The following is a 14,254-nucleotide window of genomic DNA, read 5'->3' as shown; positions in this document are numbered from 1 at the left end:
CAGTATTATCCTTTAAGCTTTTGTATAATGTATCTGAAAGTTTTAACATACTGAGACCTCTAGAACAAAATGCCTCGGGAGAACGTGTAATGATATGCACGTGAATCTGTTTAAATCCTGAGCACAAGTTGCGACACTCACCAGCTTCCTACGGACACACTGGATGTCTTTTAGCGTGACTCCTCATTAACTCTGTCTCACATTCCAGACAACTCTCCCCCCCCCCTTTCTATACTATAGACAGATTCTCACTCCTCTCACTTAACCTTATTACCTGATCGGGTTATGAGATAAACTTACATCCTGGCTAGATATGTTCATAATTAGGTGTCCGTCACCCTTAATTGCCTGTACTCTGAACCTCTTTATCGCCCTAACAGATAAACGTTCTCTCTCTACAGGTGTCTCCGTCAACCAGTGTGGGTTCTCGGTCCCACGAGTGTGTGGCCATGCAGCCTCCCTACACGTGGACTGTGTGTGTGTCGCCTGTCAGAGTCATGGTCAAACTACCTTGGTCAGAGTCACACAATGAAACAGATTACAACAGGTAAGGATTTAAGTCCTTTATTTTTACCGATGACATCAGATGTTGGAGAGCAAACAGTTCATTACATCGTGTGTCACATCATGACTGGACAGTGTCACACCATAACTGGACCGTGTGCCACACCATGACTGGACTGTATGTTACACTCATGAGTGATATACAACACGAAACACAGCCTTGACGTCCTCTTCGCTTGAACGGATAAAACTAGACAGCCGTGACTCAGCGACTCTTTGAGAAGGCTAATTTATATGTTGCAGTGACAGACTTACTTAATTTAATTCGTTGTGTTCTGGAGGAAGACTACACTTGTATACCCACCTCTTCATCTGCTGTTCTGACGACTCTCAGCGTTAGTCGTGTGTATCACTAACACATCCTTCGCTTCTCAAGCTACAGAAAACAAATTAGCTGTTTGCTCCATACAACTCCATCACTCAACCCTCCGAGTAATATGGGAGCTGAGACACACTCCTGCCTCGCCTGTGTAAACACAGGCAGCCAGCTGTTTGCTCCCGCCCTTAACATGCCACTCTTAGTATCTAAAGCCAAGTCATTTAACAGATATTTACGCATTAATGAGATCCTCCCCCCCCCCAGTGTTTCATTATTAATCATAGCCGAGTCTTCCAATATCACAAGTACTTTAACCTTCCTCCCACCCATCCTTCACCCATCCTTCACCCATCCTCCCACGCTACATCCCTTCCTGACCAGTTATTATCCCACTCCACTACCGACTCGTGTTGCAGCATCCACTCGCGGACTCCCTCACGTTGACTGAGTAAATCTGAGTGACCTGCTCGCTGAACCATTACCACCACGCTAAATCCTCTCACTACCTCGACTGTATATGACTTTCACACCCGCGGTCATGAATTGTTAGATTATTTTCTCCTTCTCGACATTGGGTGTTAATTCAGTGATTACCATTTAAGTACCCGTGTTAACCTCTTAAATAGCCGTGTTAACCCGTTTCATTATCGTACTAACCCATAAAGTACAATGAATCAGTGTGTGTGTGTTGAACAGTATACGATAGGTAAAACGCAAACAAGAGCACTAATTACTCAACACCTATGACCTCCTCTGAAATTTAAAGAGGAAGTCGACCGTGATGACCTGACCTCGTGACCCTGACCCTTGATCCTCACCAATAGCTCTCAGCCTTCGGGGATTACCACGTACGGATCGATTTTGATAGCTTGAAGGCGATAACCCCACGGCGCCCTGTGTGTACACCAGTAGTATGCCTTGTAGTGTGTGTGTGTGTGTGTGTGTGTGTGTGTGTGTGTGTGTGTGTGTGTGTGAAGGAATATAGGATGTTTGGACCATGGACGCTTGGTATGGGCCAGGGTGGTTCGGACCTAACCTAACCATGTCCAAACGTCTACTCAACGTGTCAAGTGGTGGAGGTGTTGGAGGGAGGAAGGTGACGTAGCTCAGCAAAATATATACCTTAAAAGAGCCACCGTCACCACCACCACCTGCTCTTGGCTCACAGGGAGAAGGGCATGACTCATCGCTCATAGGAAAAAAAATACTTAAAATGGCGCCAATATATTTAAACCAACTCTACACACAATGGGTTAATAGCACCCTTTTAGGTATTGATAAAACGCCATTATATATTAGGATTTATTCATCAATCACCAATTACCTTTTTCTGTCACAATGATGATGTATGTAGCGCTACCTACAGTAGAAATATATTTGACAACTGTGTGTGTGTGTGTGTGTGTGACAATAAACTGTTCACCTGACATGTTTCAACTTATGGTGAAGTTAAGGCCTCGTGTGATTATGTTGATCAGAGGTCCACCTTCTGTTGTATACTTCTGTACCTCGAATGTCTGTCATTACTTCTCACTTGAACGAAAGCTTAAGAACGTCTCAGCAGATAAATAACCTCGCCAGCTTATTACAGAGTTGATTCCATATTATTTTTACTCAGAAGAACACTAGACATGAACTAGGTGTAGCAGCGGTTGGGTTGTGTAGAACTTCGTTATGGTGTAGCAACAGTAGGGGGTGGGAGGGGGGCTCCTCCCTGCACGTGTCCACACCTCTTCCGGATGTTGTTGCTCGGAGACCTTATTACCCTCGCACAACACCCGACACGTGCTCCTCCTCTCCAGACATCACCTCACATTATATTTTAGTTTAAAGATGAGGAGCTATTATATACAATAATATAACGTCATTACTATTGATTCGGGAATTAGAATGCTGTTAGAATTATATCTTTTATACTGAATGATTAGACATTATCGCCGGCACTGCCTTGTGAGGGACGGGTGCATGAGCTGTGGTTTGTTTACGTGACCTGTGTGTAGCTGTGGTAGTGTGTGTGTGGACACTATATACAGTCCTGGTGCTGGGACACAGTTATGGTGTCTCGTGTCCTCAACGGGTGCCTACTGACAAGGTGGCAGGTGAGAGAAGCGACACCATGTAGCAAGGAAAGGGCGGGGCATAAGGGTCGGAGGGCACACTAGATAACAAGAGGCGTCACAAGTTATAAGGAAGGTGACCAGAGTGTCACCACACATGGGGAAGGTGGAGGGCAAGGGCAGGGTCACTCCACCACCTTTTGAATCGATCTCTCTTCCTTGTTGCGTGTAGCTGCTACCAAGGGAAGCGCCCTCCCGCAGGCCACACACCATCTCCTGGAAATTTCTGTAATTAATCGAGCCTTAACCTTTGACATCCATGTAACGTGCCGACCAACGTTCTGGGAACACTGGCATTTCGAGAACCCTCCATCATGCCTTACTCCTTCTTGGAAGCGCCGATCTCGGGAACATCCCACCAAGTATTCTGGGCAGCCTGTACTGCATTCCCAGAAGCAGCAGCACCAAATAACCAGAGTTTTATCGGCAGCGACGCTGCAGTGTGGTGTATACCACACTCACGCTCTCAGTGTGGGTGGCAGGACACCACCCAGTGTGCCCTTACTCTCTACCGGTTTCTCCTCAGTCGCTGGGGACATAATACTTCATTCTGCTTATCAAATATACTATTATTTTTAAGTAATACATAAATAAATAAAACACTAAAGTTTCTTTAACTATTTGAATGTATGTTGAACTTAATAAACATAACGCGGTAACTTTTTGCGAGAAAGATAATGATACTGGAATAGTCTGTTGTGGAGGAGAGAGGAACAAGGTGAAGACAGTGGGTGCCTGGTGGTGATGATAGAGGCATCCGCCCCCGTGCAGTGAGCAACACCTGGGCCGCCGTCGCTACCTGTGGGCGTTGTGCCGCCACTTGTCGCCCATGACTCAATTATCCCTGAGGTTATGTCCGTGTACAGTATACCAGCCCGTACAGTATGTGGTTCACGTGCTTACCAGTACGTTTAGGGAACACACCGCCTCCGATGACAGGTGTTAGTTGTGTGAAAGTTACACTTGTGAAGGAAGAACAGGTATGGGAGTTAAGTGTTGAGATTTGATAACAAATCGGAGGCGAGGTACAGTTTTTCAGCTTAATGTCCGTAAATGATGTACTGTACACGTTTGTTGTACATAACGCGCGTGCCGTGATGGTTTGGTACAACCAGGCACAACACAACACGAGAGATAAGATCTTTGTGTTCTGGGAAGTGAGAAGCAGCTCAGCTCCTCACATACAAATTGTTATAGCCTTGAGAATTTACATAAACAATACCGATACTGTATGACCCTGAACTAAAGACTACAGTATTCAGCTTGTAGCTCGGGTTGTTATAACTTTGTAAAGACTAGTACAGTAGTACTCAGATTATATTGAACTAGGGAATAACATGTTTATCAATCAGTGTTAAACATTCACCACAGTATCGCCACAGCAACGGGCGCCAAGGTTGGCCACACTACCTGTCGGAAAATCAGCTGAGCAGTGCCTTGTGCAGCTCTGCCAGCCGTAAAATGATATTTCTTGAAGTTTATAACCGTATCAAATAAATCTTAATTTCGAGATACTGAGACTTGTATAAGATGAATAAAAATACAAAGTTATTTTCTAGTATGAAGATAATAACGCGGGTAATAATCAAATTTTCGTGATGTAAAAGACCTTGGTCAGTGTCCTGGCAGCAGATTATAGTGTCATCTTGTGCAAGTGCGTCTCTGCGGGTTATGTTTGTGTGTTTCCAGGGTATTGACTTATTACACATATATGGAACCATCTACGTCAAAAACGACTCCACCAAACGATGGAGATATCATCTATCATGAACTCAAGAACGGTAAGTATCGATGACGAACGTTAACACGCTAAAGAGGGTGTGGAATAGAATGAGTCACTGGGCCTGAGTTTGGACACCAGTTCATGCTGCCGCTTTGCTCGCTACATTATGTATTTCTTGAAGACGCGATATTGTTTCCCTTTGTAATTCATTATTCATTCATTAATACCCAATGTACTGATGTGTTCATCTTGTATCATGTGCTGTGCTGGCAGTATGCAGGTAGTGTGTATCGTGCTATAAGTGAGCGAGTGTTCAGTTCCATACTTTAGTGTCACCAGCAACTGTACAAGCTTATCAGGTGTTGGTGCCACTTACCCTTGGCCCTCCCAAGCAGTCGTTGCGTGCTGAAACACTCCAAAAATGGTGGAGTATCACTCTCGCTGCCCCCATGTTGCATCTGTCTTCACAACCGGAGCCAGTTCCTGGATTTACACATTAGGAAAACATTTGTTGGTCGTTGAATAACACCATATGTGTGTGTGTGTTCTCTCTTGGTGTCCGTGGCGTGGTGACCGCTGCACCTGCTGGGTAAACATGCCCCACCCAGCTGGCTGCGTGCCCTAGTGACCTGGCCAAGCGTTAATGTCCCACACCCTACTGCTACACGCCTCCCTCCTCCAGTGTACACCTTCCCTCACCACCTCTCCAATGTACACCTCTCCCTCCACCCCTCCAGAGATCATTCATACAACCATCACTCGTGTTATTGCCCGCGGAGTTATTGTGTAGGAAACTCGCCTGCCTGGCTGTAGTAATAATAATAATAATAATAATAATAATAATAATAAGTGTGTGTTTACGTTTACTCACTGAACATGTTTGTGTGTACAGCTTTATGTGAAGAAGATAAATAAGAGACGGAGATATATGAGGAAATCTCTTACCATAACGTATAAACCTTTTAACGAGGACGTAACGTATATTAAACAAGGGGGAGTAATAATAATAATAATAATAATGATAATAATAATAATGGTAATAATAGTAATAATAATAGATATATCGATCAAATGTCACCAAATTCTCGAGTCTTTACACAGCTTACGACAGCAGGGAGACGGTGCCCTCCCATTCTTCCCTCCACTACCAAGCCGGCAATTGGGGGGGCGGGCCACCTCACCAGTAACACACCTCACCAGTAACACAACTCACCAGTAACACACCTCTCCAGTAACACACTTCATCAGTAACACACCTCATCAGCAACACATCACCAACACTCAACACCAAAAAAAAAAAAAATCAGTTACGCATCACCAACATTACACCAACACACATATTGTAAGCATGCTCCTCACCAACACAAACAACCACAATACAAACAACACCTCACTAACACCAACAAACAACACTTACCAATCACAAACACATTATAGGCAACACACTTTCTACGTCTTATGAAACACAAAAGATGGAGATTCAAAATATCACCTCGGTTCACCGTAGTCCGGCAAATACCCCACGAGCTCTTCATTTTTTTAAAGTAGTATGACAAAGGCAGAGGTATAAATGCTTCTATCAACCCCAGTGGTATTTTGCTCCCGGTTCTTGACATTCTTCTGAGGTGGAATGATCTGTGTGGTGGTGAAGGATGAACATAGAAATTGTATATATATATATAGAGAGAGAATGTGATTTATTTTGTTATTTAAGTTGGGGATGATGTGGTGAATGTTTTTTTGGATATCTTCTCTCACCAGTAACATCATATCAAACGTCTTTATGTACAGTTGTCAATGAAACATGGACGTACAGTATGTGTAGGAGGAACTCGTGCCTAAACATGATGATTTGATTCCCCGGTTTTATATGATATACTTCCCCGTAAGGCTCGTGACCTGCATAACTCGTGACCTGCATAACTCGCGACCTGCTTGACTTGTGACCTGTATGACCTTAGACGTGTATTATCCCTCATCATTCTAGAAACATGTTTTTATCAGTGTGTTTGTCTGTCATTTCTTAAAGAGATCTATACATAACATCGTGTATTTTATAACTATCAAATGAGCTTCTCTAGAGCAGTCACAGGTAGGAGTTAATGCAACATGCTGTAACGTATATCTTTTAAACGATTCACACCTTTAACTTCGTGTCTGGTTAGGCGTGAGGACAGGTACAGTAGTTACCGTACACCTGTAGTCAAGATGTTGCTGAGAAATTCTGACACACATAAGTTATCCCAAACCAAACTTGTCTTAACCATCCTTAACTAACTGTTCCTGTTGACTGACACCAAAGTCACCCTCGTAGACCGTACTGGGGTAATCTGTTCTTATGTACAACCTACACTCTCACTCGTATTAAATGTTCACTTCCAATGATAATACTACTTGTTCATTATAACTTTGGTACTACATGTCCACAGATAGGTAATGATGATGATGGTGATGGTGATGATGATGATGATGATGGTGGTGGTGATGATGGTGGTGGTGATGATGGTGGTGGTGATGATGGTGGTGGTGATGATGATGATGATGGTGGTGATGATGATGGTGGTGGTGATGATGGTGGTGGTGATGATGATGGTGGTGGTGATGATGATGATGATGGTGGTGATGATGATGGTGGTGATGATGATGGTGATGATGATGGTGATGATGATGATGGTGGTGGTGATGATGATGGTGGTGGTGATAATGGTGATATATTTCCACTAGCTCTGGACACCTAACGCCAACTGCTGTGTGTGGGTGTCTGACCCACTGCCTTGTCATCATAAAACAAACCGACTTAGTTATAAACCCAGTGTTTAGTTTTAACCCATGGGTATTTCTCTACCTCAAGATTCACCTGCTGTGTATATATTATAGTGTTAAAAGTCTCTATGAAAGTTAAAATAAATCTGCTCGGCGTGTGTACATGTTCTCGTGTGAGGAACTTGTAAACTGTCTGACTCTATTCACCGTAGCGTGCTGCAGGGCGGCCACAACCTATCCCAGTTTACACCACCTTGCTCTTTATAACCCGTACTTAGGTTGGTGTTAATGATAACAAATTGATATATGCATCATGGCTACATCAGGCTCCTGTCTGAAGCATTAATATTGTTCCTTAATTAATGACAGGTTTCATATAGTCGGAGATAAACAGCGTGTCATCCCTCATGCTTAGATTGGGTTAGGTTAGGTTAGGTTAGGTTAGGTTAGGTTAGGTGTGGCTAGATTGGTTTTGGTTGGGTTTGGTTTGGATAGATGGAATTTGGTTAGGTTAGGTGAGGATAGCTTGGGTTGGGTTAGGTGAGGATAGCTTGGGTTGGGTTAGGTTAAGTTAAATCGCCAATCGTCTGTTTGGGAGTCGTCAAAGTTGAGTAAATGGACTGAGGGGAGAACTTGCTGGCCAGTCAGTCAATCAGAGGCGCTAGTGAGGTAACCCGCCACACTCCAGGCTTTGTGATGTGAGTACAATCTACCAATTTCTTCTAAATATACTTTTTAAACAACGACGTACTGCACTTGCATGTAAAAACGTGATAGATGGTGACAGTGCAGCTTCATACGTTCAGTGCGTCATCAGATATCTCGGTATTTTTTGTTAGTGTGCAGTAAATATGGATAAGAACGTCAACTTATTTATTTCGGATTGATAGTCGTTTGCGTGTGTGTGTGTGTGTGTGTGTAAAGCGAGTTATATATATTAAATTATACTGTACCTCTTCCTCGCTACTGTGTGAGGAAGGACGTTAACAAGGGCGCTGGACGTAAGGGTATCATGAACGACCACCACCCTCCCCCGGCACAATACTACCGTTAAGAGTTTAAACCAGTCAGGTAAATGCCGTGGTCTAACACAGTACAATACCTGTATAGTAGACCAGGTGACTAATTATTTAACGTATTTAAGTTTATTATTGAACTTATAAGAGGAGAGTTGACAGTACTTAATTTATTCTTCGATACAGTGAGGGTACGGCCGTTCACCTAGGTGGCAACTGATAGCTAACGAGTCTGTAGGGCCTGTGGGCGTCTTCATCCAGCAGTCAGTTGTAGGCCCACTCGAAAGACCTTGGAAGGGACTTATATATATATATTTTTTTTTTACTCTGATGAACAGGTTATGGGAAGTTCATTCATGGAGACACTCGAAACGCTTCAACTAATTCCTCCCAATTTGTAGACACCCAGTGGAGGAGCTTCTGTATATGTTGTGGTTCTTGTACTGGGTGGAAGAACCGAGGGTGCTTACTGGTGGTGGTGAAGGAGCTATCGTACTACAGCTTCAGGAGCAGACGGAGGAGGTGGTGGTGGTGGTGATATAATCCCCCAACTGTGTGTGTGTGTGGGGGGGGTGTAATGAGGGATTCACCATCTATCTGCTATGAGAGTAAACAACCCAGGGGCGTCTTCTGTCCCCTGTGGTCTTTTTATCTTGCCTCCTAAAAGCATCAAGGCGACTCATAAAAACTTTCAGGACACAAGGTTGGCAACTAAGAGGGTACTGGCGTGAAATGTCAGGCGTTATACCAGAACTACAAGGTCACTCTACCCTCACTCCTCACCCTCCTACACACTCAACACGCTCCCTCACTCAACACACTCCCTCACTCAACACACTCCCTCACTCAACACACTCCCTCACTCAACACACTCCCTCACTCAACACACTCCCTCACTCAACACACTCCCTCACTCTCTTAACACACCTCCCACACATACACCTAACACTTTCTTCACCCTCCTACACACACACCCGATGCTTTCTCCCCTGCCTCCCACACGCACTCAACACACTCCACATCCTCCCACACACACCCAACACACTCCACATCCTCCCACACGCGCCCAACACACTCCACATCCTCCCACACGCTCCCAACACACTTCCCATCCTCCCACACGCACCCAACACACTCCACATCCTCCCACACGCACCCAACACACTCCACATCCTCCCACACGCGCCCAACACACTCCACATCCTCCCACACACTCTTTAAGTTTATATAACCTCTTCTGGCTTAAGCACACATGAGTGAGACTTCCACACTGGATTAGAGAAATATTGTGAATTTGTTTTTATTTTTTTCTTCAGTACAGTATTGAAATAAAATGTGGCGTCCATAAAATTTATTAATGGTATCAGATTCTTCTTCTTCTTCTTCTTAGTATTTTTTTTATTATTATTTGCTGTCTTATCACTGATTTTATCTTTGTTATTCTTGTTATTCTTGTTATAGACGGCTAGCTGGTGACGTCACAGCTATCACCAGATGGAGATGAGAAGGAAAAAAACAACATCGAGATTTTACACAGTTTTAGGATGTTGGAGATAAAGGTTACCAAGTAGGTGTGAAATCCCCAAGTAGAGTAACAGTAGTAGCAGTAGTAGTAATAGTAGTAGTAATAGTAGTAGTAGTAGTAGTAGTAATAGTAAATCAATAGTCTAGTAGTAGTAGTAATAGTAAATCAATAGTCAAGTCTCCTCGTATGTATAGTTTGACTCGAAAAATGTACATGAAAGGTGAGTTGGTTATTGCACACTCAACCACTAACCCCCGAGATTCAAAACTCATGAATCCGAAGCATTTATGGACTGAATAATGTATCAGTCTACTGCTTCGGGTTCACGAGTCTGAATCTTGGGGTTCGTGGTTCAGGAGAGGAGAGACGAGCGGACTTTAGTAGTTAACTGTATACATCCTAAGTGTCGCCCAGTAACCGTGTATATACAGGGAGCCTCACCCACGGCGTGTTGTGTGGCTGGGAGGGTAGGAGTGATTTAATGATCCTTCCCTGACTCGTGTTTGTATCTGGGAAGAACCTCGAGTGTAGGTCCTTCAGAACCTTCACTACCTGCCAGGGAAATACCTCACATTGTTACCAGCTAAACACCTTGTACTCTTATAGGAATCCTGGATACTTAGATGGTTTGTTAGTTGATTTGTAGCCAGGTAGGGGAGTGAGGGCTTTCATTAATGGTATCACTGGTAATTTTGATCAACACACACACACACACACACACACACACACTCACACACACACACTCACACACACACACACACACACACACTACCAAATTGTGTAATAGAGAGCCACGGAAGTGATAACTGGTGACATAATGAACTTGTAAGTCAAGATATAGTCCTTCTCCCTCTCTCTTAGGCTTCTGTTCCATACTTATTGGCTATATGTAGTTGGACTTATCGGAACTGTGGTTGGACTTATCGGTCGGTGCTGTGGTTGTAATTATTATGCTGTGGTTGGACTTAACTGTGGTTGGACTTATCGGTCGGTGCTGTGGTTGTAATTATCGACACTGTGGTTGGATCTATAAATGCTATAATTGCGGTTACCGTTCCTCTGGTGGAGATATCGTTGCTTTAATTGCAGTTATCAATATTGTATTGTAATTGGACCAGACTTCCGAAAAAACGTGTAAGAAACTATTATAAATACAGAATTACATTAATTAAAAGATATGTAATATATATTTTTAGAAACAAATTAAAAATATGTAAACAGAGAGTGATAACATCGCTCATTGGTCAAAAAAAGAGAATGACAACAGCTCTCATTGGTCAACACTCGGGCTGAGATATTGTTGCACACCCTCAGAATCTTCTCCCGTCTTCTCGTGGACCTTCCCGAGCCATCCTCACTCTTTATGTGATTGTTTACCTGCAGGAGCTGAACAAATACGTGATTGTGGTATTATAGTACACACATATTGTACGCTAAGGAACAACACCTGACAGATACATGTGTGGTGGAGCAGCAAGATCAGGTTCCATACTTCTGACGGCGCCTGAATACTAAAGCATTTTTTTTTTCGAAGCACTGCACTCGACTGCCTTCACTTACTCACCTGCACAATTTGGTATCCACATCTCGGTAGACTAGGGATGCCAGCAATACTTAGGTCAGGAGATGAGTGATGTATCTACCCCTCCACTGCCGCATTCGTCTAACAAAACCTATCTGAGAGCTTCGTATGTACCTCATCACAATTGAACCTTACTTGTGATGCTGTAGGAATAGTCTCAAGTCTTGTGTTGTTAGTTCAGCTTCCTGGGTCTCGGGTTTGTTGTCGCTGAGTGCTATGTCTGTCACTCTGTGGTAGGGAGGCTGTCTGTTGGTAGGGAGACTGTTAGTAGGAAGACTCTGTTGGTAGGGAGACTGTCTGTTGGTAGGAAGACTCTGTTAGTAGGAAGACTGACTGTTGACTGGGAGACGATAAAATGAGAATCACTGTATTTTACCCAGCCAGAGAACACAACAATAACATATAAAAGTATTTACGTTACAACAGCCAGACGCGACATAGTATTGGAGGTTCAGCGGTCATTTTAGGGAATGAAAGGTGAGATAATACTGTTTTGGGAGCTTAGGTGTGTGTGTGTGTGTGTGTGTGTGTGTGTGTGTGTGTGTCAGTAACAAGGCGAGGATGAGCATTGTACCTCTGCTTATTGCCATCAGAATTAATACTTAATTTACTTTTGATTTGAACCCTTTTTTTTTAAGTAGAGAATTGTTAAGTATTTGTTTTAGATAATCAATGATCCTTCCCTCCCACACTCGGCCAAAGGCGAAATTAATTTGGCTTACAGTCATACGAGTCAACCCACACATAAACGCTCACATATGTATGTATAAAAACACATGTATGTACCCAACAGTAGCTTAGCTTTCACACACACACCGAGACAGGATACAAGTCAGGTACTTATCACACACATGTACAAACCATACATATGTACACAAGACCTATATATACTGTACACACTGACAAGTATCACACACACACACAGTCATCAATATTTCAGTAAGATACATCGTTACACACCAGTGGCTACAGCAGTGTGTTGTTCCCTCACATAACACACGGGGTGGCGTTATCGTCATAGTCGCTTATCATCAACGACGATTACAAGGGAGGGCGATACGAACTACTGATACCTCCTGTGTGTATGTGTGTTTCTCAACTGGTCTTTATGATATTGCGCCCTGTTCCTCAAGCTGCGTTGGCATGTTCATTCTGTTCCTTACGTGTTCAAAGTGAGAATGACTCCCTTATTGAACATGTCGAGACTTGCCCACCTGCCTGCCTAGATACGTTTAGTGTGTGAGAGAGATATTGTAAAGTAGCATCTGTTGCTTAATGGCCTCTACTACTAAGATGGGTTTTGTTACTTGTATGAGATCTGCTGCTTTTGTTGTATCTGTTACCTATAGTATATGGGATCTGTTACTTACATGAGATCTGTTACTTAATTGGGATATATATGGGATCTTCTACTTATATGGGATTTGCTACTTATTGGAGAAATGTGACAGACATGAGACTTGCTACTTAGCTACATGGAATCTGCTACTTAAATGGGAAATGTTACTTAAATATTAAACAGATTTTTGCGCGTTGTCCGCTACTTAGTATAAGTTATGTTCTACTTAACTATGCATGTTAAAATATTCTTACAAATTACTTTGAGCACCTCGGACGTGTTAAGTGCTCCCTGAAAAACTGTCTGAGTGGTGAGAGTGAAGAGGAAACAGTCATTGAGTGGGTGTGAGTTCCCCAGTCCATTACAGTTATAAGAAATACACTTGTATGGTATTTTAGGCCCAAAAGATGAAACATGCTGAATATATTTGTTGGTATGTGTGTATCCTATAATCATCTCAAGTTAGGAAAATATGAAGAGCTCCTGAGGTTCATGTGCACACAAGTCCTTAACCTCTGGGTGACTCACAATAGGAAAATTAATGTTCTCGGGGTAACTTGGAGTATGAAAGAGTAGATGCCCAGAATATTTCCTTGAGTGTGCTGCCTGGAGCTTCCTCTGGGACTTTTCAGGGCTGCTGTGAGGGCGTTGATCTAAGGTTCACTACAGGAGCCACCATGCTGGATATACTTGCTTCCCTATCGGCTAGATTAGCACCCCTAAACGACTGCAGACATACCCACTGGATATAGATAAAGTTCTTATAATATCCGAGCAGGATAGGACTCGGAACAACGGATTCAAGTTGGATAAGTTTAGGTTTAGGAGGGAGATAGGAAGGAACTGGTTTACAAATAGGGTGGTGGACGAATGGAACAAGCTTAGCAACTTTGTAGTAAGTGCTGGAACGCTGGAAAGTTTCAAAGGTAGGCTGGATAGATTCATGGATGATAGAGAGTGGTAGTAACTCTCGACAGGAGTTGCCATGCACAGGCCAACCGGCCTATTGCAGACTCCTTATTTTCTTATGTTCTTAAGTCCATAATGTTTAAGGAATCAAGCAGTTAGATCTCCTCATTTGTTACTATGTTGAACTCTTCCTTTGACACTCACCTTCACCCTGTGTGTTAGGTTAACTCTTCCTCTCACTGTTTCCCTCACCTCGGTCACAGCAGCATCACGACAGATCTGTGGTTCCTCCATAGGATAACATGCACCGAGTTGCCGTGAAAAGATGGCAGATTTTACATATTCTTTTACCTTGATTATACCGAGTCAATAATCTCTAAAACACAGACAGTAGAAG

The 14,254-nt window shown here is 43.2% G+C and overlaps 1 protein-coding gene across 2 annotated transcripts in view; it reads left to right on the top strand.

Annotated features, from left to right (window-relative positions):
* Window positions 1–425: 425 nt before the first annotated feature.
* The window catches only part of LOC121865403 (ribosomal protein S6 kinase alpha-5-like), a 72,064-nt gene continuing 58,235 nt past the window's right edge, over window positions 426–14,254 (top strand). The window contains exon 1 of one of the 2 annotated variants that reach the window (XM_042364759.1): window positions 426–547. In XM_042364759.1, coding sequence (XP_042220693.1) covers window positions 529–547 — 19 coding nt within the window. In that variant the 5' untranslated portion in view covers window positions 426–528. Of the gene's footprint in view, window positions 548–4,631; window positions 4,782–14,254 lie in introns of those variants that run through there. The other variant, XM_042364758.1, reaches the window with a different exon arrangement.

Source organism: Homarus americanus, unplaced genomic scaffold (assembly GCF_018991925.1).
Source record: "Homarus americanus isolate GMGI-L3 unplaced genomic scaffold, GMGI_Hamer_2.0 scaffold25483, whole genome shotgun sequence".
Classification (NCBI taxonomy): Eukaryota; Metazoa; Arthropoda; class Malacostraca; order Decapoda; family Nephropidae; genus Homarus; species Homarus americanus.
Note: the sequence above shows the minus strand (reverse complement) of the source record. Positions and strands in the feature narration are given on the sequence as shown.